Genomic DNA, 25,859 nt, shown 5'->3' on the forward strand with positions numbered 1-25,859 from the left:
AAAAACATGCAATACAATTGCTTACACATTTTAAACACTTATACATTAATATCCCAAAGATATGGGGAATATGTACATTTGTAATCTTGTTTCCTCAAACTTATATTGCTTAGTCTTGTAAATTAAGCCAATATTTTACTCACATCCTATATAGCTGAGAAAAAGCACAAATAGACAGAATTTGTAACAGAGGACATTATGACAAGGAAATTAGACTTTTTAGTCAATGTTAGAACTTAATACTTAGTGATCCGATGAGCTGGGATTGATTGCAAAAGTACAAAAATAAGTTTAAAGTTTAGAAAAACTTAAAAATTTTCTTTCTTGGATGTTACCTTGGGGACAGGGTGAAGTTAATCAGGGTCACTCTGGTAGAGACCTCAGGAGAATAGTGTGGATTTGGCAGCTTGCTGGTCATGTACATTTTGAAGCTTTCATGGTAGGGGATAATCGAATCACCCAGCTTCAGCATTGTGCTGCCTTGTTGCTTAAATGTCTAAAAGCCATAAATGAGCGTGACAGATATTTGAGTAAGCATGTGAGTGAGCAAGGTTTATTTGTTATGTACAGTCACTGGCCACTTCATTACACCTATACAATCTAATTCAATAGGTGGTTTTGGCCACCCTATTTCAACTGAATAAGGAGAGCATAATATCAGAATCTTAATGTAGTAACTACACCACCCATTATGACCTCAACATTAGAGACATAGTAGAATTGTCACTATTCTGACAGTTTTCAATTAAAAACTAAGATACTATAACCTTAAAGTAGAATACATTGCAGAGCTGCTATATTTGATTGCATTAGACTTTACAGGCGTACCTAATGAGGTGGCCAGTGAGTGCATGTATGTATTCATTTACCTGCTGCAACAAGACAGGCTCTAGAGCAGGATCTAGCTCCTCTCCTACATTCTCCAAAAGGCATGGTTTACCAAAGCGAATGGCATTCTCAAGATTGCGGAGGAAATCCCGATCACTGAGTTTCATCACTTCCAATCCATTGTCCCGCTCCTAGATGACAACAAGAAGCCAAGTATTATATTATAAGTAAGCTTTCTAAAATATGTGGATGAGACTGCACTAGACTATAACTACATTAGACTACATTCAGTATGTCACGTAGAGCAATACATTAAAATGTACAAATAGATATGGCTTTATCTTATCTCACTGGCACCCTCTGCAGTTAATGTAAGATCAAAACAAAAAACAAGTTGTCCTCACCATGTTTTTGATCCAGGTGTTGGCTTGTCCTTGTGGATCAATGAACAGAGCCCAGCGCAGAGAGTAGTGAGTAATCACACCATTCTCTACTGAAAATTTATCCTTAGGCAAACCGGATATCTATGTACACAGAAATGTCAAAGTATGATGACAATAAAGGTGACTGACTGTTAACATAAGTAGAAAGCATGAAAAAACTAAATTTTCCTGATGGTCCCATTACAAACATTTGAGATCTATTTTAAAAGACTTTGATGCCAAACATCAGCTGATAACAGTTTTGGTCTGACCTGCCAGGAACGGATCTTTACTGGATCTTCTAACGTGCTGATCAGGCTGGATTCCTCAGTGTGTGGAATGTTTAGCTCTTTGATACAGAGCAGCCATTCTTCTGCCATGGCTGCCCTATATTCTCCCTAAACACAAAAATAATGCAGCATTTTGCAAATTAGACAGTTGTGATGGCAGAAAAACAATGGCACATTCTTTGCAATTTAATTGTTGACAACTTTACACCAGGAAACATTATAATAATTAATATTAAAATGTGGATGTGGCTGGAATTTGGAAATAAGTATATTTACAGTACAGTTTGGGTAGTGCAACAGTTTAATATGTATTTAAACTCATGAATTTGCTAAGCTACAACTCGCTTACAGTGAAGGGTCCTAGGTATGCCACAAATCCCGCAGAGAGAAACACATCGCCAGCCACATTATTGACCATGTAATCCAGATGTTTCACTGTTTCCTTCCATCGCACCTTCTCATCTGCCAGTCCATTGATAAGCTGTAGAAAAAGAAAGCATCATCATGACACAAGTATTAATGATAATGTTTAATATCCTGAAATTAAAAATAAAATTAGGAAAGGATTTGAAAAGACACTATTACACTGCCTTTCTATTGACATTGCTATTTAAGAGCAATTACTGCCTGTTACACTAAAAATATTTGTATTTTGCTTTATTGTGGTGCTTCATTATTATATTATTAACATAACATATGTATAATATAAATTCATCATGAAAAGAATTACTCTTTATAATCCAAGGGTACTGTATGTATTACTCACTTTTGCACCATTAGTTTTGCATATGCATTTGATTTTAACATCCTGGTTTAGGGTAATATACTGTATTTAGTTTTTAACTTTGATATAATATAATAATATGATTTCTACTTCTCTAATTCTCTTCTGATTTGTTTCCTGTTCCTTACTATCTCTCTGACCTCTTGTGCTGGTATAATAATACATTTTCCTTCAGTAAACAAATGAAAGTTTTTTCTATCCCTCATTCTTACCTTGTCTGCTCTGATGAGGCGCGTTTGACAAAGTTGATACTTGTTGTCCAGGTCATCTTTCTTAGCCAGACTGCCCTGGTATGTGGCCTGCAAACGGACAATACTGCTCTCCACTGCTGCCAGCTTCTCTTTGGCCTCATTAAGGAGGTGCTGGGTCACTGCTAAATCCTCCTGGGCCTCCTGGAGTGCTTGCTGTACAAATATTTCAATTTTTAATATTTTTAAGACACCGTTATGTAAATAAACTGTGAGTTCATTCTTGTTACAAATATCTTAAAATGTTGATCAAGGTGAATGCTCAAACAATATAGTTGAGTTTTTACCCTTTTAGGTTTCACAGCTTTGGACACAAAGTGATATACATGCATAGCTCGCACCCACTGGCAAATGGAGGTACAGGCTTTGGAAACCTTTGCAATGGAAGCTGGCTGGAATTCTTCATTATCTATGTAGGGCTGGACTAAACTAATCACACTATCTGGGATGTTGTCCTGCAGAAGCAATTATTAAAATATTATAAGATAATAAAAGACAATAATTATGTTCAGGTGAGACATGGTAATACATTTACGAAGTATCTGCTTTACCTTATCATACTTAAAGAGGCTCTCCAGAAACTTGCCGGGGTCCTGTAGCAGAGCCTTGCCAGGTTCCCAGTAGTCATCAACCTTAGTGCCAGGCTTCTCTCCAGGTACCTTTTTAGGTTTGATGCCCTTCATAATGCACACTGCTTCAATAACCAGCTTCACTCCCTGCGGTGGTCGCTGCATTGCTCGGACCTGGAACACATTTAGTGTCAGTTCACAGAAAAATGATAAAAGTAGACCAGAATGTTACAGCTATAAACAAACAATGCTGTTGAAGAATATCTTGACAAATTATTTTTCAATCCCTGACCTCAGTGATGTCATTCTTATTGAGTGACTTAAGACTGGTCAGGGCAGCATCCAGGGCTGGCAGAGCCTCGTCCAGATCTCTCTGGGCGTCTGCTGCTATGGCACCTGCTACAGAGGCTTTCTCTGAAGCTTTTGCTTCGTCTTCCTGCACTGATTTTCGGGTCTCCTCTGCAACCAGTGTTTCTTTCTGTCAAAATAAGATGTGTATTATGCTCTATTGGTATACAACTAGAAACAAAAAGCATCAATTTAAACATTGGTATAAAGACATAGGGATACATTATGCAATATAAATGCAAGGGAAATTTAGGAAAACAGTATATGACTTAGTTGTTTCTAACACTATTAATATATCCTTACTTTTATGGTCTCCATTGTGATGGCAATGTCCTTAGAAGCCTGTTCCAAATCAGGCCCCATCGCCTCAATTTCCTTCTGCATCTTACTCACATCTTCAGCTGTTTTGAGGAGCTACAAGATCAACATATAGCACATACTTGAATAAGAGTGCTAAATAGGCATAATAATCAAATTACACAAATTACACGTACATTTACAGTATACTTTAAAACATCCACAAACATATGGAGACATATTACCAAACTGCAAAATACATAAAAACTTTAATGTGACTGCTATTTTGTTTTTTGTTTTTTCACTTTCTTGCCTTGTCCAAACCAGTCTTCATGCGCTGACGAGCACCACACAGTTCTTGTTTCCTGCGTCCAATGAGATCTGAGAAGATTTTGAGCAGTTCCAGGTAGCTTTTAGGTGTCACATAATTATGTCGTGAAAGTTCAGTCAGGTACTTTTCACAATTCTTGGCCACTATTTGGTGAATCTTCATACACATCATTGTCTGGAGAAGTGAAAAAATTAGGGACAGATTTTACTTAATGAAATTGTTTTTAAGTAATTTAGACTTGTTATTTTAGTTTTTCAAAACATTTTTTTGCAAAACAATGTTTAGTTGCAAAATTACAAAGTTTTTGAGCAAGGTAATCCATCACAGAGAGCACTATTCTTTATCCGCTCTACAGTTTCAAATGAAGCTGCAACAGAAGTGCAATCTGAGACTATTGTGCTCCAGCAATCCTTACAAACAGCCAATTTTACTCCTATTTTTTCTGATTTGACCTAACTGGCTTGTATGATACATTTTACAGTTTATGTTTAAGTAAAATTTCCGACATGTACGACTACTTCTCTCAGGAGTAACAACACACTGGGTAATTTTTATAATTGTAAAATATATCTTAGTTTAGTTTTAAAATTGTATAATATATTATATTATATTTAAATACATAAATTTTTATACCTACAAAGAGCACAGAGAGTGCTTCTTAAGGCAGGTCTTAAGAAGTCAGCTGAATGTACAGGTTATTAATACATATGCCATGTCGGTCATCAGACACCCCGCTACTATATTAAACTGGCCAAAAGAGAAGATAAAGGCAGCTGACACCAAGACAATGATCCTTGGCAAATACTGGCCATCAGGTAGCAGAACCAGAAGTAAAGGAAGAGCAGAAACTATCATGGAAAGACAAACCCCTAAACAGACACGTACACACACACACACACACACACACACACACACACACACACACACACGCAGGACCCTCACCAGTCCTTTCATGGCTGTGGGGCTAGCTTCTAGTTCAGGCAGCTCATTAAGAAATGATGTTGCCACAGCCTGGAGAGCCTCATCTGGCCAAGCGCTGAACCAGTCTATGGTACAGCATGTTACCAGGGAAGGAAACTGCCTCAGTCGTGCACGAAACACCTCACCAATAGGACTGCAGAAAAAAGAAAAAGACTATAAACAATAGGGAACAAAGACAATAAAAGAACAGCATTTCCTTTTCATTTGCTTTGGATTAAGTGAAAAAGCTCTTTATAATTATTAACCTCATGCAGAGTACAGTATGGATGTTACTGCGGACCCTCCTGATGTAGGCAGCCAATAGGTTGGCTTTAGTTGGCTGCTGCCCAAGGTCTAGCACCACTGGCTTCATGGATGTCAGGATGCGCTCCTGCTCATCTGCTGCATACAGGTTGGGAACATCCCCAGAGTTCAAAATGTTGTTGATATCCTCTAGGAATGACTCACTTTTAATCTGGCAGGTTAACATAAGGACAATAATGAGTAAAATAAAATTGAGAAAGACATACGCACTCATACTTATGATAATTTAGATAATGGGCCTTTTAAATTATAGTGTTTAGACTGATTAAAAATGAGGGCAAAAGTATCCCTAAAATACAAATACCACTACACCAGATTAGCACAATATGTTCTATTTATGTTAGTGATTTTATTACTACCAGGAACAAATGAAGCAAGCAGTTTACCTGTGTGTCCACAAAGAGGAAAGTGATCTGCTGGTTCTGAAGACCAGCTCTCATCATGATGCTTTTAATATCTTCCTTCCACTCTGTTTGACCATAGTTCTTAGACAGCTCAATCTGGAAACACTCATACTCTGATCTGAATGTGGATAAATTGAGGGGGCATCACAATCTTTATGCAATATTAATCATATATGAGTTAAAGCTATCATTTAAAAATGTAACCAATTAAATTACAGAATAAAATTTATTACACTACTTTTACACTATTTTGTACAGTGACTTAAATAGACATTTAAGTCATTTTGTTAGTCAGTCAGTCTCAGCAAGCCAGTTTCTGTTGTTTGCTGAAATCAATAGAAATAAACAAAAGCCTAAAAAACTTTTCATGAGAGTATCTCACATGTATGAGGCAAGCTTAGTGAGCGACTGCCGCCCGCTGCCACCCACTCCAAGCAGCAAGGCATTGCCCAAGGGCTGGCGCAAGATACGACTTATCCGGCATACGTGTTCAATGGCATCCATGAAGAGCACCAGCTTCATCTTTGTGGTACTGGTCTGGTTGTAGTCTTCCATGTATTCTTCCATAACTTTCACCAACTGCAGAAATTATATTTAGTAATACAGTATAAAACTGAGATAAAAAAAAAAACTACTTTGTGAAGTAAACAGTAACCCATTTATATTTCAGACTGAATAAAGTAACAGAGAAAGGAAAATTTACCTTCTTAAAGCAGAGTTTGCTATTCCTAGGATACTGGCTGTTCACTAACAGGAAAATATACCCTAAAAATTACCCAAACATTGGTTGGCACTGCTCACCTTCTCGTTATCTTCTATGAGTTTGTATACTTTATGGTCAGCTCCAGGAATCATGAAATCTCCATATAGAACAGGTTGGCAGCACACAACCTCTTCGAAGTTGCAGTTAAACTTCTGAATGCAGTCCTTCAGAAGCATGTTGAACCAGTCCCTATCCTCAGCACACACCAGACGGTCCTGGAAAACTCGGCAGCTTTCATGGTACCACAGCTGCAATAGCTGAAATATGTTCTAAAAACAACAAAGTAAAAAGTCTCAACAAAGTCTCCTTTTACAAGTATATACTGGATAATGAAATAGTTATGAGAGTAATCAAACTACTTTCAATCTTTTCTCCTTCTTTAAAACTTCTTTATAAATGATTACAAATCTAGAGATTCATAACATGTCAGGCTTTACAATGTACTTTCTAATGGATAAAGTGACTAAACTAGAAAATTCCTAAAATCAGTTTCATTTTAGTCAATGAATAATTTATTTATATTCATATTCATCCGATTCTGTTGGATCCCTGTACCTCTATCATTTTAGCCTCAGCCATAAAGATGCCCTGGAAGACCTTAGACAGGTCTCTCAGGTTGAAGGTATAATGGGATTTGGCTGGAGTTGGAAGAAGCTGAGAGGTAATGGTAGAATAGACTCGGATAGTGGCATCTACAAGAGACTCATTTAGTGGCTGAATTTCTGGCACAGGTTCTGATGAAAAAGAGCAAGAGAGAGGAGAGAGAAGTGTCAACATCAAGTTAATTATCTGTTTACTTAAGGCTCATTTGATCATTTTGATTCTTTTTAAATTTGCTCTAAAATATGATTTTAATGCGATAATTCGGTTAGATGTACATGTGAGTAATGTATTTTTACCACTGCAACAGATATCCTGAAACTACAAGTTTCCATACAGAAAATTCACACATTGGCAGATCTAGCTCACCCATCCAGCTGCCTAGAATGGTGGAGAAAATCTTTTTCTTGCTGGCATCGTCCATTTCAGTGAAGGACAGGAAGTTGAAGTGGCGAGTAAAACGCTGGGTGATGGGGTTTCGGCCTCCACCTGGGGGTCCCATGGCACAGGCAAAATTGATGTCCACCAAGAGCTTGAATGTCCCTATACAGAACGGAAAAAAAAGCAAATGAGAAGAATAATTAAATAAAATGTTAACTGAAGAAATAGTTTTGTATAAATCAAAAGTAACGTTTATTATTTATCCTAAAGTATGATATTAATTATGAACAGTAATATTAAGAAAAGAGTAAAGACTTTGAATGTTCTCACCTATCTGTTTTCTGTCATACCAGCCCGCATGGTCCATCCACTGCCGAAGCAGCTCAATAGGGGGCTGAGCACCATAGGTCTCCAACATGGGCATGTTTAGATCATCAATGAAGAAGATGAAATATTTCCCCACTGGAGGCCCAAACACACCCTTCCGCCTGATACACATGCACCATCAAGTGGTGAGTCAAATGTATTTTTTTGAAAATAGGCTGCATCAAGGACAGTAAAGCAGACATACCTTTTGTCCAATTTATTGTCAATATAATCTTGTGTCTGGTTGGCTGAGGTACGAGCAGAAAACATAAGGAAGTGTGTGATGTATTCAGCAGGCATGGTCTTCAGCAATTTGTTTGACATAATCAGGGTCTTTCCTGTACCAGTGGGACCAACACACAGCACCTGGATTACACACATAGACAAATATATAGGTACATATCAAAACATTTTATTATCCTGAAAAAGTACATATTTTTAGTAATTTTAATTAAAAAGTAAAACTCTAGATTAGATTAACTATTTCCGGCCTCTTTTGTTTTAATTTTGATTATTATGCCTTAGAGCTCAAAGAAATCAAAAATCCAGTATCTTAAAACATTTATTAAAATTTGAATAAATTACTATTACTATAAAGAAATCCAGAAGATGATAATTGACACCCTCTACAAGGATAGTAAACATCAAAAGGTTATCACTGAAATGGTTGGTGTTTTACTGTTTCCAAGCATATTTATGGAGAGTTGACTTGAAGGGAAAACTGTTGTTTGAAAATGTGAACAAGCAACAAGGATCAATCCAGGCTTAAGAAGATTGGGCAAGCAAAGCCAATTCAAGAAAGAAGCACATCACAAGGAGTGGAGAGAGTCAGTGCGTCAAAAGCCACCACGCACAGATGTCTGTGGCTGCAACTGTTACATTCCTGGACCAGCCACAACATCAAAGGTATCTTATCTGGGCTGAAGAGAAAAAGAAATGGACCTTTGTTCAGTGATCCAAAGTCCACTCCACTTCATTTCATGGGAAAATCAAGTTGCCAGTGTCGGGAGGAAGAGTTAAGAGCCACAGATTCAAAGTTGGCTGTCGTTCAGTGTGAAGGTTCCACAGTGTGTGATGATTTTGAGTGTCATGTCATCTGCTGGTGTTAATCCACTATGTTTTATCAAGTCCAAAGTCAATCAAGCCATCTACTAGGAGATTTTAGAGCACTTCTTGCTTCTGTCTTCTGACAAGCTTTATGGAGATGTGGATTTCCTTTTTCAGCAGGGCTAAGCACATTCCCAGCATGCCAATACCACCACAACTGGTTTGCTGACCATGATATTACCGTGCTTGATTAGCAAGCCAACACACCTGACCTAAACCCCGTAAAAAAATCTATGGATTACTAAAGAGGAAGATGAGAAACACTGGATCCAACACACACTAGCTAAAAGCCACTATGAAATCAAAGGGGTCTTCAATAGAGGATTAATAGTGCCACAGCCTCATCGCCTCCATGCCACAATTAGCAATTTTTAAAGCATTTGGATTCAGATGGTCTACATCAGTCTTATGTTTTTACATTTCACACTAAAAAGTAACGCCGTTTTGACCATTATAACAGTAAAGTGTAAAAAAAAAGTATCAGACATTTGAAAATTATCTATAATAAAGGTACTCACAGGTTTCCTATTTGTTAAAAGCATGTCCATCAGGAAAGACATCCTCACTGTATCAGCAGTGGGAACGATGATGTCAGCATAATTTGTCTCGGGTGTGATTTCAACAATCTCTGCATCTTTCATCCAGCTGACCCACTGGACCTTAATTACAGTTAAAACAAAGAATGGCTCAATAAAGGAATTTCTATTCTCTATTCTATATATTCAAGTCTTATGTGTTTACATTTCTTTCCTCATCTTCATCCTGTTCCTCCAAGTTACTAATCCCTGCATCATCAAGTCTGTAGTCATACACCAGCCCCTCCTCTGGAAAACATAAATTAATCTGAAGGACAAATACACATAGGTTATTTAATATATTACTATACTAAGAAATGCAATGCAAATTATATTTCAAATAACTGTAATGCTAAAGCAGTGATAGTAATCTGACCTTTTCCTCTGCCATCTTGTTCTTAAGCCAGGCACTAAAGCGCTGGCAGCTAGCTGCATCTCCTGTGGCTCCTACACTCCACACCAGAGAGAAAAAGAACCAGGGCTCAATAAGCTCTTTCAAACGGTCCAATTTCTTTTGAGGTGGTGGCCTTTCTTCCTACAAGACAAATAAGACTGGATTAACACACTAACTTGCACATGTAAGTAATTTAACAAGACGCAGAGCTAAAGCTTCTACCAGCGGTCTCGTTTCAAACCTCTTGCATTAGTAATTACTTTAACACACTATAATTGTATACACACCTCTTTAATGTCAAATGGATTAAAGAAGCAGTCCATTAGTTTAAGCAAACTAAATGTAAGGTTGCTGTCTAGAGAAGTGATAACCTCCTTTACTGATGTGCGGACAAATGTAATGGAGACCTGCAAAAAGCACAGAAAAAAACTGCTATAATGTTTATATTATGATGATTTATCATAGTGATTACCAATTTGTCTCTCTTAATCTCTCACCTGCAGGAATCTAGCAAACAGGGCCCTGATCTCTCCTGTGTGTACTTTCAGGGCATTAGGGACCTGCTTCAGCCAGCAGTCTATGAAAGGGTTGAGGCCCAAAATACTGGGCTCCAGATAGACCATACCACAGCGGGACACCGTGGCCGGGGATGCCACAGCCAAGTCTTGTACCTCAAACATCATTGTCATTACCTGCAACGGACACAAAATGACACAAAATGAGTGAATGCACATGAGAGAAGACACAACACAGGGACTGTAAAAACCTTACATCAGTGAGTTTGATGATTTCCCCAGAGCTAAGGCACAATTTTTTGTTGTCATCGAGCACAGTGTTCATGTTCTCGATCCATACAGCATCTACGGGCCCATCAAACATGTACCACTTTTTCTCCTTGTCCATGGATGATGCACCTCCACGGATAAGAGATGAGAGAATTCCATCAGTCCTACAAAATTAAAGAAAAGGGGTCTGTGTATCTGTATTTTACAGATTTTTGTTTGCTTTGCGGTTTTTGTAGAACAACAGATATTTACCACTCATGTGTGAGCAAGTCATACTCCCCATAGAGCTGTCCCATGGTGATAGACTTAGGGTTGAGGACATATGTCTGAACTGACTCATAAACACCACCACTCACAGAGGGCTGGCCTTTTAGAGCTGTTAGTGCTGCACCTAGTATTTCGTAACACTAGAAAAATGCAAAAATAATAGATAAATATATGGTTCTACACTGCACTACAAAAATTAATATTAACTTTTCTCCATAAAATTATAAACACTACAGTGACATGGGACTCACCTTGGTCTTCCCTGATCCAGAAGGTCCCACCAACATCAGGCCATGTCTCACCACAGTAGTCTCATACAGCTGAATACACTTTTTTATATACCCTGGAATCATCCCAATACTGTGATTTACTCATTCTGAAAATATACAGGTCACAGCATTTCTAAAAAAAGACAACACTAGAAACACTAACCATCCACATCTTCGAGGTTCTTCTGTTTGGAAACATTACGCATGGACTCTTCCAGTGTACCATAGTTGATTGGCTCCTGTTTTGTTTTAGGGAAAAGATCGGACACAATACCATTGAAGAGTTTTAGGTCATCCTGTAAAAACTTTGGTACATTGACATCTTGAATGGCTCGCAGACAAATCAGCTCCTGGGAGACATTGAGATAATAGGATACATGTTTAATTAGGCAAAAAAGGTTTCTAAAGCTTCATAAGTATCGTATGCTTTCCTATATTTTATACACATTAACAAAAAAGCATTTCTAACCTCATTCATGTTAGGATTTTCTCTCTTTAGGTTTCCAGCTGCTGAAATCACAGTCTTTACAGCTCTCATTCCAAAATCATAATGATCCTTTAGGTAAATAAGAGGAATTGGCAACATATCACAACCTGTAAGTCATTTGAACCATGCGTTGTTTCACATTATCTTGTAGTAAGATACAGTAAACAATAACAGTTTAGAAACTGTCTGTTACAAACACACTTACTTACTTAGACTACTTTGTTTTGTTAGAAAGAAATGCACTGCATGTGATGATTGGGTTGATCATAATTCCGATTACCTCTGGATCCATACAATACCTGAGAGCTAAGCTGTTCAGATGAGAGCTTGAATGTGGTGGTGATCTTCTTCGAAAGGACTTTGGCATCACTGAAGCCAAATGAGTACAAGGAGATCTCAGCTATCATAGCATAGTCAGGGACCATCATGGCCACAGGACGAAACAAGGCCTGAAGAAGATGGAATGAAATTTGCAGAAAGCTATCTCCTTATCCTCTGAGTTTTACAGTTATTTAAGATTTAACTATTATTTCAAACCTTGAGATTGTCAGGTAGTTCTGTGCGGCCAGCATAGCCAGGATTCATAGTGATGAACACAGCACAAGATGGTACAAGAGGGATCTCTGCTCCCTCAAACACAAACCGCTCTGCCTAAAAACACAGAATGTTCACAGTTGTCACAGAATCAGAGAATCAATTAACCTCCTCTGTATAGTGTGTAGTGTAGCTTTACATGTTTTAAAATTAGGAATAGTGCAATCGCTAAAAATGTCATTAATGTAAATTTCAAGTGATAATTTTTAATTTTACATACAGCCTAAACTTCTCTCTCTGGCTGTCTTCTTTGATCTTTCAGATAACTATTCTGGGACTTTCCATCTGAACAATCAGGAAAAACACTATGAGAAATTTTGTTTTTTCGTTTTCGTTTTCAAACAACATGTCATAAGTATTAATCATAGAGAACACAAACTACCAGAAATCTCTGAAATAATGATAATTCAACTCGCATATATGAAATGCTTACATTTTACCAAGGAATAGCATATTTTTTATTTCTTCTGATATAGTACAACAAATAACAACATATGCATGCAGTATGTATATGTATATGTATAGTAAAGCATAGGAAACTCAAGTGTACCAGCATCTCACCCTTTGCTGCTGTGCCTTTTGTATAGTGGTGATCTGTTGTGCCACCACAGACAGTACCTCCACATCAATGCGATTAAACTCATCAAAGCATGCCCAGGCACCAGAGCTACAGGATGTAAGACAGCCAAGAATTCTGATTGAATGTTATTTAATAGTAAAACTATCAATTCATTGCACTAAAAAACTACTACTGACCTGGCTAGTCCTTTGAGGAACTTGCCCATTGCAATGAAGTCCAGTTGGTCAGAACAGTTGAAAACCACAGTCTGAATGGCCAGAGCTTTTCCCAGGTCTTTAGTTGTTTCTGTCTTTCCTGTTCCTGCTGGACCTGCAGGAGCTCCTCCAAACTTCAAGTGTAGAGCTCCTGTCAGGGTCAGGTAGCATCTAAAAAAGGCAGAAAGAGGTGCATTTCAGAGAGAGTGTATGGTACTCAGGAAATGACATTAGAATTGAGAATTACCTGTCAGTGAGTGGGGTGATGACCAGACGTCCAGAGTTGCCAAGGTACTCATATCCATACAAGAATTCAGCATTTACTGCGCGTGTGTACAAGTCATCCTTTGCCCAATAATATCTACAGACAGGATCTGATCAGTATTATGCGCAGCCCACACCAACAATATTTTAAAATTATATTATACAGTGGACATAAAGGTCAGGAGTAACAGAAGCATACAGTAAAGAACAAAACAAACCTAAGCTGGCTGATCCACTCAAAATCACTGACACTTGAGACCTTCTGCTCCACCAGTTTTGAAACGACATCCTTAGCATGGACTTCTATGACAATGAGGGCTGAAAGCACAGCTCGCTGGTTCTTAGAGAGACCTCCTCTCACTAGCTGCACCAAGTCACCCAACTGCACAATTGTTAAGTAAAAGTTTGGGAATGTAGTTTGGGAATGTCGACAGATTCCGTAGCGTACACAATGTTCGGTGCTTTTGGCAGTGACATAAAGGAGAATCTGCTTACTTCTACACAAATTATAAATATGTAAAGGGTTCAGATTAGTTTTAATATGTTACAGTGCAATACCAATTCCAAACCTGTTTCTGTAGCTGGGGGAAAAGGCAATCTGCTAAGTCTCCCTGCTCCAAAGCCTCAGACACCTCAGCAGTCCAGAAGACTTGACAGCCAGCTATCACCACTTGACCTGGCCATGATAATACCCACTGTTCACGGGGTTGCTAAAGGATTAAGAGGTCACATCTTACAAAAACTCACCTTAAAATGTATCAACTTGATAAGTCAAATAATAACAATTATAGTGAACATAAAGATTTCAGACCTTGGGGTAGACTTTCAGTGAGCAATCAATGTTATCCCTTAGTGTGGCCTTCATAGATCTCTCCACATCCCTTAGCCAGTCCTCTACATTCCCAGTTGGCCACACTGGCAGGAACAGCTTCACTTCCTCCCCTTCTCCTGAGTACATATGTGTGATCTGCAGGTCTGACTGAAATTGAAGCTGAAAACAAACAGGTGTGTCATGTACAGTAGCATGAATGTTATGTTTCTAATAATATATGAACAGAGTAAAAAAATAAAAACCAGACAAAACAAACCTGTGCAATGTTCTCAAAGCATTTGCGCAAATGTGGCTGAACAGCAGTGGGGTCTTTGGTCTGGGACAGAATCTCCAGTAGCTCATCATCTGACAGGAAGTAAAATCTACAAACAAATATTGGCTGAATAGTACGTTGTAATGTGCAAGTGTGTTTCAAAACGTTTTTTTTTTTCTTGGTATCAGTTAAGTGCAATCATAAGACTGGTATTAACAACTTCTGGAATTAAGTGTTTTGAGGACATGTCCGCTGTTACCTGGGGAAGGAGCCTCGTTTTGTCTCCAAGTACTCACTGAGACCCTTTTGCACTTGTTCCAAAAGTATGTTGCACTCTTTCAGTTTTTCTAGTAAACGAGCATCTGGACAAAGCTCAATCACCTAAAAACACAGAAACTTCACATAAGGATCCTTATCATTTAGTTCTAAGGTCAGTCTCTTAATAAGAATTTATGTGGCAATGCAGACCTTCGGATTATTAAAGGCATTTTTCATGACTCTCTTCCATGTTTGTTCCACTTGCTTGTATCTTTTTCCTTCCACAGGCAGCTGCTGGTTGATATCATCAGAGCTGAAGATGGGCTCGAGGTAGAGCCAGGAGCGCTGGCATGTTAACCACTCCTCCACCACATCCTACGTGCACCAAAAGAGGGCAATAGAACATAAGACAATGCATTCAAGCACAGATGGAAAAAGATTTTGTTGTGAATTCCGTGTGTGTGTGTGTGTACTTGAGTCATTCGGAGCTTGCTCTCCCAGGTGTCAATGCGTTCCTCAAAGGCTTTCTTGAAGGGAGAGAATGACATGCTCTGTGTCATGACAATATGGTCATCCAACAACTGGGACACTTCATCTGGGCTCTTCAAGATGTAGGTGCCCGTCTCTTTGTAGGGTAGCACATCAAACACTACTGTCAACCACTCATTTTCCATCTTTTCCAGGGCCTGGGTTTAAAGGTGTGAAAAAAAACAAGTCACCACTTTTAATGAAGATAGTCACATACTGACACTATGCAGCAAAGAGGAGTTACTTTAAACTAAGTTACTAAGCCCCTTGTTGGTGTAGAGCCTCTTAAGGTTATAATAAAAAATATATTTTAACTACATTTTATTAATTGCGGAGTTGACCCAGATCCTGTCAAAACTTCCACCATACATGAATCAAAAATCCAAAAACCCTGAACAAAATATACTTACCTGTTCAATAGTGTACTCCTTCCCTGCCACCTCAGCCACTTGAGCAATGACATTCACATGATTCTGTAGGCCAAGCTCCAGACAGCGGGAAAAGGTCAAGTTGGCTTTGGGCACGACTTTCATTTGAATATGTTCGGAGAGCATCTCCCAGTGGCGCATCCTCATCCCTGGGTTCCTCAGACCCTCAAAAAGAGGGATGTAAGGTTGGAAATCCTCAATCTTATTGCGGACTAGTGTTGCCAACATCTGGCAGTCTAGAAAAGTGTAGAATAAAAAGAGCAGCAATAAAAAAACTGTCACGACACATTAACATATACAGTTATAGAGGTTTCATTGGTAATAGACGTGTGATTTACCAGGAATTTCTTTGAATTGCTTAATACATTTGTGCATGGTCTTATGTGCTTCTGTGACATTGCGCTGAAGCTGCTCTGCATCAATGGAAGATAGTGGGTCATTCATCCAGCTCTCATGCCAACGAATCCAGTCAGAGGTGGTTGTCCACAGGTCTTTAAAAGGCTGGAAGTCCTTTACCAGCCTTTGCACACAATCATACTGTAACAAACATTTCTTTCAGTGTCAAGAAAAGCATGAACAAAGTTCTGTATATTTTTATTCAATAACAAAATTCAATAATTGTTTTATGGCAAAGGAAAAAACACAAGATAAAATGTGTATACATTTTTTTTTATCTCGATACACTCTCATTCACTTACGTTTGTGACTGGAATACCAAACAGACGTTCTCTATTGTTGTAGGTTTGGGCCATGGTCTGGCACTCCTTAAGTTGTTTGGTTGTACGCCTTACCTCGCTGGCAATCTCTTGGACATGACGAATGTCTGCATGACCAGCAAACCCAGCAACTAGCATCTATAAAACAGCACATATTAATTGGCTGAACCAAATGATCAAAATCCCAAGCTGAGTCTATCATTTTAGATTTTGAAAGCTGAAGACACACGTTACAAAAGAACAGCAAAACTAGGATATTATGCAAATCTCAAATGGGGTAAATTTTAAGCCTCATCCAAAAAAATCTTTAAGTACATAATTATTTCTCGATATTTAAAATTATATCAAATTTATCTGGTACATGGCTTTTGGGAAAAGCCCTGATTGCCTCAGCTGACCTTCAGAGAGTCTAGATGCTCCTCAAAGCTGTCCTTATCAACAAGCAGGATCTTTTGGAAGCGTTCTTCATCCTCCACATGCTGAATGGTTACTGTTTCCATCTGGCTAATTATCCTTTGAGGCCCCCCAATAGCTTTCCACCTGCATAGATAAGAAGCAAACAATCCCTTACTTCTGTTCACGCTACACACTATGAACCCATCAAATCACTCCCACATGACACATAATCCAATTTTAAAGTAGTTTTCAAAAAATTTGCATGATAATTCTACACTTACTTTTTATTAACATCGTCGTCTGAAAGACAGTAGTGAAATTCCTCTATCACCTCGTAGTCTGCCAAGGTCTTGCCAATGCATTCCTGTTGTGGACAGATAAGCAGAGCAAGTTCTACTGACCTTTCATATGATATGTATGACAGAAATATCTGCTTTATCCCTTCAGTTTGCACCTTATAACTCTTGAGCTGTTCTGGGATTTGTTTCATCCAGTCCCTCTTTTCAGTCAGTTCCTCGATGCTGTTAGGCTTCTCATTTAGCTTTCTACTTATGCTGTTACATTCTTCACATGCCTAAACACACAGAATAATAACATCCAAATTTCATGGTGCTAGTTAATAAGTCAGGGATAGGTCATTTAAGCTGAAGTAAATTTAGATACTGTATTAATAAAAAATGATCATAAGACTATGACACAATAAATAATATAAAGGGTTTGTCAAGAAAACACTTACTATTAATGAAATTTTAGAAAGTTACTTACATCTTCAACCTGCTTGCGCAGCTTGCGAGCCAGGCGGTCCAGAATTGAAGTGGCTAAAGCCTTTCTTTTGTTAGAGAGAGCCAGACGAACAGCCTCAACACGCACAATAAAGGGACCAATAACAATAGAGGTTGGTAAGGAGTGTTGGATCCTTTCCTTTTCTTGGAGTTGATGTTCCACCTGTGCCTTCACTTCTTGGGAAGTTTGTTCTTCATGTACAAAGGAACTAGGTGCAAAAATAGAGACATGACAAAAAGAAGAAATCATTCAGAGGGAACCAGACATCCCTAATATACCATAAATTTGACACCAATTTGAATCATTTTAAACACAATCCTACCTGAGAAGTGTTTCTATGTCCGAGTTGTGTAGCTCTAGAAATTTCTCATATTCTGTAGCATAAGCCCTGAGAGGTAGGGCTGCTTGTACCAGAGCATTCTGGACTTTCGCTCTCAGCTTAGTTACTTCTGGTTCCCACAAATTCACTGACTCCAGCAAATGATCTCCACCAATAAACAACTTCTGCATGACAAACTGGCGTGGTCAAGAGAAGAATAGGTAAATCCACAATAGAAGACTACAGTGAAAGCTTTAGCTTTGCTCTGTTAAAATGCTTCAACTATAGTCTTATGTTTACTTTTATTGCTGTTAAATAAATCCATCCAGTATCATTAATCATTTGTGGTTATTATCATCAATGACTTGTATTTTGAATTGTACTTTAAAGCTGTGTGATTCACAGAATTTTTCTTTACCTTTTCAAGTTGCTGTACATTATACGTGGCCAGAATGCTTTTATCAAATAAGTTAATGACAGATCTCTCAAAGTTCTCCGGTGGAGTGTTAAAATGTACCCCAGTCTGGTCTAGAACCAAGTCCAACAGGAATAGAGGGTTTTTCTTTGGCCTAGATATTGAAAACAGAGTAACTTTTGACACACTCATTTTAAAATGTTCAAAAGTAAATTAAATGTATAATACATATCAGTAAAAAAACAAGATGCATATAAGCACAAACACATATCAAGATGTTTATATTCATGTCCTACTTGTAGGGGCTAGTGATAAGGTCGTTCCCCCAGACTAGGTCCTTAGAACATGTCAGGACACTGTGGCAGGCATCCAACACAAGGCAAGTCAGGCTGACTAGTGAATCCTGCACAAGATAGCGCAGAGAGTCCTGCATTCTGAAGCGCACTACACCCATCAGTTTGTACAGCTTGGAAATCTTGTACATGTCCCATTGAGACTCATTCACATTATATGAACCCGAGCCAATACTTCCCAGATTGGAACGGATGCTGTTGCTTAGAGTAACCCTCCATGACTCCCGCAGAAACACGCTTATCTGAGGAGGGAAGAAAAGATTTATTGGTTAATTATAAGTCCAGGTGTATTTTATGTCTGAATGCTGTGTTTCTCTGGTAATTCTTAGTTGACATCTGAAGCAAAATGTACCTATGTTGAATTAAAATAAACAGGATCTGCACAGCCACTTTTTCCTAGTACTAAGTAAATAAGCTTCAATTATTCCAGGGACACTGTTTTGGCAAACTATGATTTAAGAAAAACATCTTTCATAGCCCAGCACTGGCAGGCAAAGACAGTGAATTGATGTTACAATACCTGCGAATGCAATTGAGACTGGGTGACTTCAAACTCATCCAGTCGAAGTGGTTTAATTAAGGTGACATTGAACAGTCTCATGTTTGCTACGTTGCTGCACTCAGACCATACTTCAGATAATACACAGATCACCTCTGGTTTTGTCAGCAACGAGTGGAATGCAAATGCCGCTTGCTTCTTCTTACTGGCAAATTGAGGGACTGGAACACACCCTGTAGATAAACCAGTTGATTAATTAGATTATCAGATGAAATATTTTTACTTGAATACAATCAGTTAAACATGTATACTGGACCAACTGACTCACCTTTGTGTGGTACATACTCAGGCTCTTTCTTTGGCAGGATGATATGTGAAAACTCAGCTGGGTGGTTCATCACTACTTTGTTAAAGCTCATGCGGTTCATAGTACGGTAGTATTCCAGCTTGACCTCCTTCTCCAGGTCTCTTATACGGTTCTCAACACTGCAAAAATAATATTCACTTTTCACTTCAATAATAATATTCATTTTTTATTTAGTTAACATTTGAATTCAGTGAAACCCATTATGTGACGGTGTATACTCTATAAGGAGAAATTGCCACCAGGAATATGACTGACATACATTTTTAACCTAAGGCCAGGTGTTGAAAGGGCATATTTCTTCATACGATGGAGACTCTCGGTATCAAGAGATGGTGTTCCACTCCAGATAGGCATGCAATCCACAGACAGGTGGTAGAGGAGCAGAGCCTCTGTGTTCTCCCTCCACTTCAGAGCAAACTGGATTCTTTCAACAAAGATACGTGGGTCCTCAGCAATGAATAACAATCTGATCCTGGGCACCCAGTACTTGGTGCCTGCTACCAAGGGGCTGACTCCTATGCAGCAGTAAAAGACAGAAGGCAGACATACTCAACACAACAAACAGAGGGCAACGGAGACAAATTGATATTTTGGGACAATAGTGTGCTGCTATTATAGTGCCGTAACTTAAAAACCAACCGGGTGATTTGCTGTTTTCATCTTTACTGCTTAAGGGAACCTTCTGTACTAGGTACTGGCATTTCACTTTACTATAATCAAGAACTCCAACTAAATGCCAGCTGTACTCCATGCAAAAGCTTCCGGTGTCCTCTTCAAAAGAAAGAGAAGAGAGTATGGAGTAAACATCAAACGGAAGTTATGCATGTCTATCTCTGGCTACTGTACAAAAATCCTTTCTTCCTAATTTTACCAGAGGGAATATTGTCATCTGTAGGCAGCAGGGCTTTTGCAGGAATAGGTTTTCGCTCAGTTAATCCCTCAGTATTGCCCAAGGCAAGCCAGTCTTCTGGAGTCCGACAGTCATATTCCTCATTGTCAAATATCTAAGTGACAAACACAGGGAAGCTAAATATGGAAAACGCTTATCCCCAAATTCTGGGATGTAACAGTAATAGGGATTCAAATTGCCACAGAGAAGATTGAAGCAGACTCACCTCCAGTGAAAGGTAGGGCGAAACGTCTGATGTGTTCACATGCTCCACACTACTGCTTGGATGTCTTGGCATTATAATTTTAGAGTCTATTCCTTTTTCTGCCAGTAGCTGTTCAAAATCAAACTGTAAGTATTCCCTTCGACACCTACAGGAAAATAATATAATACAATATGAATAAGTAATGACAAAAGGCAATACAAAAACGTAAACGTAAAATCTACATATAAACAGAGTGCAATGATTTACAAATTTCATCAACCCATATTTAACATATCAGGTGTTGAAACTGAGACAATTTACCATTTCATGGAAAATATTAGCTAATTCGGAATTGGGATGAAGTATGTGGTTTAGCATTGTCTTGCTGAAACATGCAAGGTCTTCCCTGAAAGAGACGTTACGTTGTCTGGATGGGAGCTCTTATGTTGCTCTTAAGCCTCAATGTCGTCTTCAGCATTGATGGTGCATTTTCAAATGTATAAGCTGCCTACGCCACTGGCACTAATTCTGTGTTCACAAACAGTGGTTTCTGAAAGTGTTCCTGAGCCCACAGTGATGTCCAGTAGAGAAACATGCCTGTTGCCTGATGCAGTGCCACCTGGGGGCCTGAAGATCACAAAGTCTTCACAATGTTACGTTGAGGGACACTTTTCTGATATTGTTCCACAATTGTTAAAACACAGAACCTCTGCCCATGTTTGCATGGCTCTGCCTCTCTGAAATGCTCTTTTTATTCACAGTCATGTTACTGAACTGTTGCCAATTAACCTAGTTGTCAAATGCTCCTCCATTTCTTTTTTATTGCTTTTCCAGCCTTTCAACATGTGATATGTTGTTTATGTTCTATTGTAGATAAAATATGGATGGATTTGATTTGTAAATCATTGCATTCTATTTATAGTTATGTTTTACACATTATCCCAACTTTTTTTGCAATGGGGTTGCACACCAATTCATGGATCCCACGAACCCCCTAATTTACATTTGAAGAAAATCACTAAATATGTATTGTACACTAAAAGCTCAGTGTCTAACTCACGCACATGTTACCAAGGAGTCTGGTATGCAGCCTAGAATTTGCTATGATGAATGCAACTAACTGACAACATAACTGATTAAAGTTTTCTCTTTTTTACGCATGATGCACCAACAGTAACAGTAGCAAACAACATACCTCTCAATCTCTAATTTGCGGGGTATTTGGCCAGGCTTTGTTTGGTAAGGCATCTGAACTTTGGGTGTATTTCCACCCTGGGAGAAGTAAGAATTCTGTAATAGCTGTGAGGTAGGTCCGTGTTTATACTTTTCAACAAGCTTGCAATGATCCATTGTAGTCTTGAAGGTTGTAACTGGTAAAAAAAAGAGTGTAAAATGTCAAAGATTTACATAGCATATAACTTAAAAATGCATAGGATGCAGAATAGAGATGAGCATAATATGCTACTGCAAGAACAAACTCTGGCATATCGGATATAATGACATAAAATGCCTGTGTACCTAAAAATGTCCCGTGATGCAGTATCTCACCTTTTGGTATACCATGCTCACTGAAGTCAAGTTTAGATTGACCCTGGTACCTCTGGTGGGTTTCAGGCCACATAGTAATAGACAAATCAAAAAACAGTTTCTTGGTTTAGGTCAGGAAAATAACAAAATCTCAGAATTGTATGGTCTTGATTAAAAAAGAGTCAGATGTAGTGGCTTCAGTTATTTTTACCTGAAACTTGAATGTAGTGATGATATCTGAGTAGATGCCCCTCTGCTCATGCATAGAGTTTTTTCTGATTGGAGGGAGTCTGTGACTCCGAGTTGGAGGTTTGGGCTCTGGAGGTTTGCTGGGGGGATGTGGCACCAGAAGCCCGAAAGTAGGCACATATTTTCCATCCATCTTCTAAAAATAATTTATATTTGAATTACCCATCTTGAATTCACTATTCGATTCCCTATTTCTCTTCTTGTATGTACTGGTAATATGCTTTAGCTACGTGGAAAATGTGTATGAAAAGCCTTTGTTTGTCGACCAAGGAGTATTCGACAACTTACGAATAAAAGGCAGACTAAGTGAAAAAAGGTCAGTTGCTATATAAAACTACTGCTAACAAACTAACTACTAACTAGCAATGTGATGGCCAGCGTTGCAGTTAACGTATGTTAATGCTAACTTACTTTCAGCTAACTCACTTTAGCGTTCGCCAAATTGCTGCTCCGAATTTCCTGCTTTCATTAAGAAACAATATACCTTGACGTACCCTACCTTAGTTTGATTTGCAAGCCGTACGAATTCTTTCAACTATCCCGTTCATAACTTTTGCTAAAACACCGGCTAAAGAAACAAATTAATCTCAGTTTCCAACTTAACTACCGGTATTGACGGCGAAAGTATACACACGCAGTTACGGTTGCCATGGAGATGAAGATTGCCAACTCCTCCATACCTGTTGGCAGGGACACACGGAGTTGTTTTGACAGGCTGAAAGAAGAAATACTATTATTTAATATACAGAAAATTGATAAAAAAGAAGGGAAATGACAAAAAAGTCCAAAATATTAGTTATTGCGCCTACACCAGTAGACTAGCTGCTATAACATACTGTAATGTTTTAAAGCAACGTAGCGTTAACGTAGTATGATTTTTAAGATTATTCTATACCATGGGAAATTGTTTTAACGCTAGGAAAAAAAACAACCATGTCCAATTAAGTTAATTGGCACCATGCAAGTTTTAGGAAAGGGTATAAAAAGAGCATTCTATAGACACAGGTTTTCATGAATACTGTGAAAGACTGCATCCCAAATAGTTTAGCAACTATTGTTAGCAACTTAAGAACTATTTAGCAACTTAAGAATTGTATAAAAATGCAAATTATTTAGGGTTTTTTTAAGATCTAGAGTTAATAAAAACATAAAACATACAGTATGCTTTGATTCATGCAAGAGATCCTTTCGTTGTCTACACACTGGCCTTTCCATCACTTTAATCTTGGTATAATCAGTTCTGCTTTTCTCCCACAGACAGCTCTATGGTTTTCATGTTGATTTATCCTTTTTTAAAAATAAACATGGTTTTCACGGGTAAAATACAAGACTAAATCCAAGATTAGCCGCATTGAAGTATTTATTATTTGAAAATATATCTCACAGGACACACCTGTGTAATGAAAAAAACCTGTCAATCAAATGTTTCAATAATTTTTGGAGAGATAAAATGTAGGTGATCTGCTACAAAAAGTACTATTTTCTAAGTTGTTTAACACATCAAGGGGTAAATCCAATCAAATGAAAAGCGAAATTTTGAACTTTTATTTCATATCTGTCCACTCAAATGGTCTTCAGTCTACTTTAGATTTTTTTAAAGGCTACAATTTACTGTTAATACCACTTACAGAATAGAGATTTACTTTGCAGTATTGACATTTTGCCTTAAAGTAAAAGATTTTTTAACATTGGTAATAGAAGAAAAAGTAAACAATGTAAGAAAACCAAGTAGAATGAAACAATGGAAAATTCACTGAACATAAATTGTGAATAATCACCAGAGAACTCACGCCCCATGTGATTATGGGTGAAGATAAGTTGATAATAATAGGGATAGAATTTTACTTTCCTGTACTTGTCCTGTACGTGTCCATATTTTAAAGGGAAACCCCAATGACTCTTGCAGTCCCCACACTCCTGGGTCACAAGGGCATCAAAACCTCTTTTGTTCCTATGATAGATCACAAGCATCATTCACTGCGGCCCCTTCTCCTCTTTAGTTGAAACCCATCAGAGCAGCCTGATATTGTGTAGTGAAGCACAAACAAATAGACTCATGTCTGAACGCTCACGTGTCACATGTTTCCATGCAGATTGGTCAATGTAAGGTTGAGAAGCTAGTGGAAAGTGGAGGAGCGGACTGTGTAACAATCGAGCACAGGAGGTTATGTGCCTGCCTGTGGCAGTGGTGCTGATGCTATGGATAACACTATGTACAGCACTGGGTCATTACACAAGATAGATTTATTGAAGTGCACAGTAAGAGGACTTTGACTTCACTGGCTTGTCCACAATGAAACCTAGTCTTAAATCAATGATCTCACCAATAAGGAAGCCCAAACTAAATAAAAGATTTCTCCAAGGATCTAAATTACCCACATCACATCTTGGAGCCATGACATCAGAGTGGCCTCCAATTATCCTGACCACAGCAGTTAATTAATTGTTAACAAATGCCTAATGTGATTGATTAAACAGATCTGGGGCAGAAAGGTTCTAAAGAAAACCACAAGTCTCTGATGAGGTGGAGGCCAGAAACACAGTCACGGAACAACGTTTGGTTGGCACTACTGCAGCCATCTCTGGAGCCAGGAGCCCCCTTCTGCTGGTAGGACTTGATTGGACAAATGTTGCCCACAGCGCTGTGTGAGTGGAAATGATTAAACCCCAATTATTGATTAAACCTATGTTTTGTTACAGCTTTGATCCACCCTGTGCTGTTCTTTGTATCCCAGTGGGCCATGTCTTACTACTTGTGTTAACAGTCCAGTGGCACTCAATTTTGACATGAAAGACCTGGTTCAACATCAACTGTTATAGAACATCAATAATCACTCCAATGTGTCCATATCTTTCCTAAAGTCCTTAAACTATTCATCTACTTTTCTTAGTGGCTCTCTCTAATACTGGGAGTTGTGGGGTTATGCCTTTGTAACTCCCATGTTACACTAATGACATCAGCATATGCTGCTAACTTTAGCTCATCCTTAGGACCAGATGTCAGCTGATACAATCAAACCTTGGCTAGCTCCTTCTTATTGTCACATTGTTGAGCAAGCCAGGAGGGCTTAGTGATGACACATATTACCGCATACCTCCCTTCCCCTGCAGAAACCCAGAATCTAACCACAAATGTGAACACACCCCTGAATTGTAGCATGATTTTTCTTTAGCACTGTCAGCTAGTAATGGAAACATTGGCGTGCTGTAGAGATTCTGGTAAAGTCTCATCAAGCTTTCTTGAGAATAGATTGACATATAATTTAGTTGCACTATGACAAATAAGTTGGGAAAATGCAGAAAAACAATCAGTGCTGCAGCATATTTTCAAAGAATCTATATACAAAGACATCTGATCTGAGTGACAACACCACTGTGGTCAATACATGTCAGTAGTGTCAGTTCTTAGAT

General features: G+C 38.4%; 1 protein-coding gene across 1 annotated transcript in view; it reads right to left on the reverse strand.

Annotated features, from left to right (window-relative positions):
- Window positions 1-22,269, reverse strand: part of dnah1 (dynein, axonemal, heavy chain 1) — a 30,035-nt gene extending 7,766 nt beyond the window's left edge. The window contains exons 1-60 of the mRNA XM_067504230.1: window positions 22,221-22,269; window positions 21,868-22,042; window positions 20,694-20,838; window positions 20,450-20,582; window positions 20,218-20,349; window positions 19,838-20,093; window positions 19,540-19,697; window positions 19,233-19,444; window positions 18,656-18,954; window positions 18,363-18,513; window positions 17,948-18,141; window positions 17,608-17,833; window positions 17,297-17,416; window positions 17,124-17,206; window positions 16,845-16,986; window positions 16,429-16,584; window positions 16,069-16,267; window positions 15,713-15,966; window positions 15,248-15,460; window positions 14,985-15,149; window positions 14,776-14,897; window positions 14,520-14,625; window positions 14,243-14,422; window positions 14,001-14,141; window positions 13,650-13,813; window positions 13,415-13,528; window positions 13,150-13,338; window positions 12,955-13,060; window positions 12,337-12,450; window positions 12,099-12,248; window positions 11,782-11,868; window positions 11,476-11,662; window positions 11,295-11,386; window positions 11,029-11,183; window positions 10,763-10,940; window positions 10,489-10,683; window positions 10,279-10,398; window positions 9,974-10,132; window positions 9,764-9,865; window positions 9,541-9,681; window positions 8,121-8,281; window positions 7,880-8,037; window positions 7,538-7,711; window positions 7,124-7,302; window positions 6,607-6,837; window positions 6,188-6,384; window positions 5,788-5,923; window positions 5,344-5,552; window positions 5,060-5,231; window positions 4,100-4,291; window positions 3,793-3,903; window positions 3,434-3,619; window positions 3,124-3,315; window positions 2,860-3,027; window positions 2,537-2,728; window positions 1,890-2,021; window positions 1,523-1,648; window positions 1,233-1,352; window positions 870-1,019; window positions 336-496 (exon numbers count right to left, since the gene is read on the reverse strand). Of these exons, the coding sequence (XP_067360331.1) occupies window positions 336-496; window positions 870-1,019; window positions 1,233-1,352; window positions 1,523-1,648; window positions 1,890-2,021; window positions 2,537-2,728; window positions 2,860-3,027; window positions 3,124-3,315; window positions 3,434-3,619; window positions 3,793-3,903; window positions 4,100-4,291; window positions 5,060-5,231; window positions 5,344-5,552; window positions 5,788-5,923; window positions 6,188-6,384; window positions 6,607-6,837; window positions 7,124-7,302; window positions 7,538-7,711; window positions 7,880-8,037; window positions 8,121-8,281; window positions 9,541-9,681; window positions 9,764-9,865; window positions 9,974-10,132; window positions 10,279-10,398; window positions 10,489-10,683; window positions 10,763-10,940; window positions 11,029-11,183; window positions 11,295-11,386; window positions 11,476-11,662; window positions 11,782-11,868; window positions 12,099-12,248; window positions 12,337-12,450; window positions 12,955-13,060; window positions 13,150-13,338; window positions 13,415-13,528; window positions 13,650-13,813; window positions 14,001-14,141; window positions 14,243-14,422; window positions 14,520-14,625; window positions 14,776-14,897; window positions 14,985-15,149; window positions 15,248-15,460; window positions 15,713-15,966; window positions 16,069-16,267; window positions 16,429-16,584; window positions 16,845-16,986; window positions 17,124-17,206; window positions 17,297-17,416; window positions 17,608-17,833; window positions 17,948-18,141; window positions 18,363-18,513; window positions 18,656-18,954; window positions 19,233-19,444; window positions 19,540-19,697; window positions 19,838-20,093; window positions 20,218-20,349; window positions 20,450-20,582; window positions 20,694-20,838; window positions 21,868-22,022 (9,542 nt within the window). The 5' untranslated portion in view covers window positions 22,023-22,042; window positions 22,221-22,269. The remainder of the gene's footprint in view (window positions 1-335; window positions 497-869; window positions 1,020-1,232; window positions 1,353-1,522; window positions 1,649-1,889; window positions 2,022-2,536; window positions 2,729-2,859; window positions 3,028-3,123; window positions 3,316-3,433; window positions 3,620-3,792; window positions 3,904-4,099; window positions 4,292-5,059; window positions 5,232-5,343; window positions 5,553-5,787; window positions 5,924-6,187; window positions 6,385-6,606; window positions 6,838-7,123; window positions 7,303-7,537; window positions 7,712-7,879; window positions 8,038-8,120; window positions 8,282-9,540; window positions 9,682-9,763; window positions 9,866-9,973; window positions 10,133-10,278; window positions 10,399-10,488; window positions 10,684-10,762; window positions 10,941-11,028; window positions 11,184-11,294; window positions 11,387-11,475; window positions 11,663-11,781; window positions 11,869-12,098; window positions 12,249-12,336; window positions 12,451-12,954; window positions 13,061-13,149; window positions 13,339-13,414; window positions 13,529-13,649; window positions 13,814-14,000; window positions 14,142-14,242; window positions 14,423-14,519; window positions 14,626-14,775; window positions 14,898-14,984; window positions 15,150-15,247; window positions 15,461-15,712; window positions 15,967-16,068; window positions 16,268-16,428; window positions 16,585-16,844; window positions 16,987-17,123; window positions 17,207-17,296; window positions 17,417-17,607; window positions 17,834-17,947; window positions 18,142-18,362; window positions 18,514-18,655; window positions 18,955-19,232; window positions 19,445-19,539; window positions 19,698-19,837; window positions 20,094-20,217; window positions 20,350-20,449; window positions 20,583-20,693; window positions 20,839-21,867; window positions 22,043-22,220) is intronic.
- Between the last annotated feature and the right edge of the window lie 3,590 nt (window positions 22,270-25,859).

Source organism: Channa argus, chromosome 5 (genome assembly GCF_033026475.1).
Source record: "Channa argus isolate prfri chromosome 5, Channa argus male v1.0, whole genome shotgun sequence".
NCBI lineage: Eukaryota > Metazoa > Chordata > Actinopteri > Anabantiformes > Channidae > Channa > Channa argus.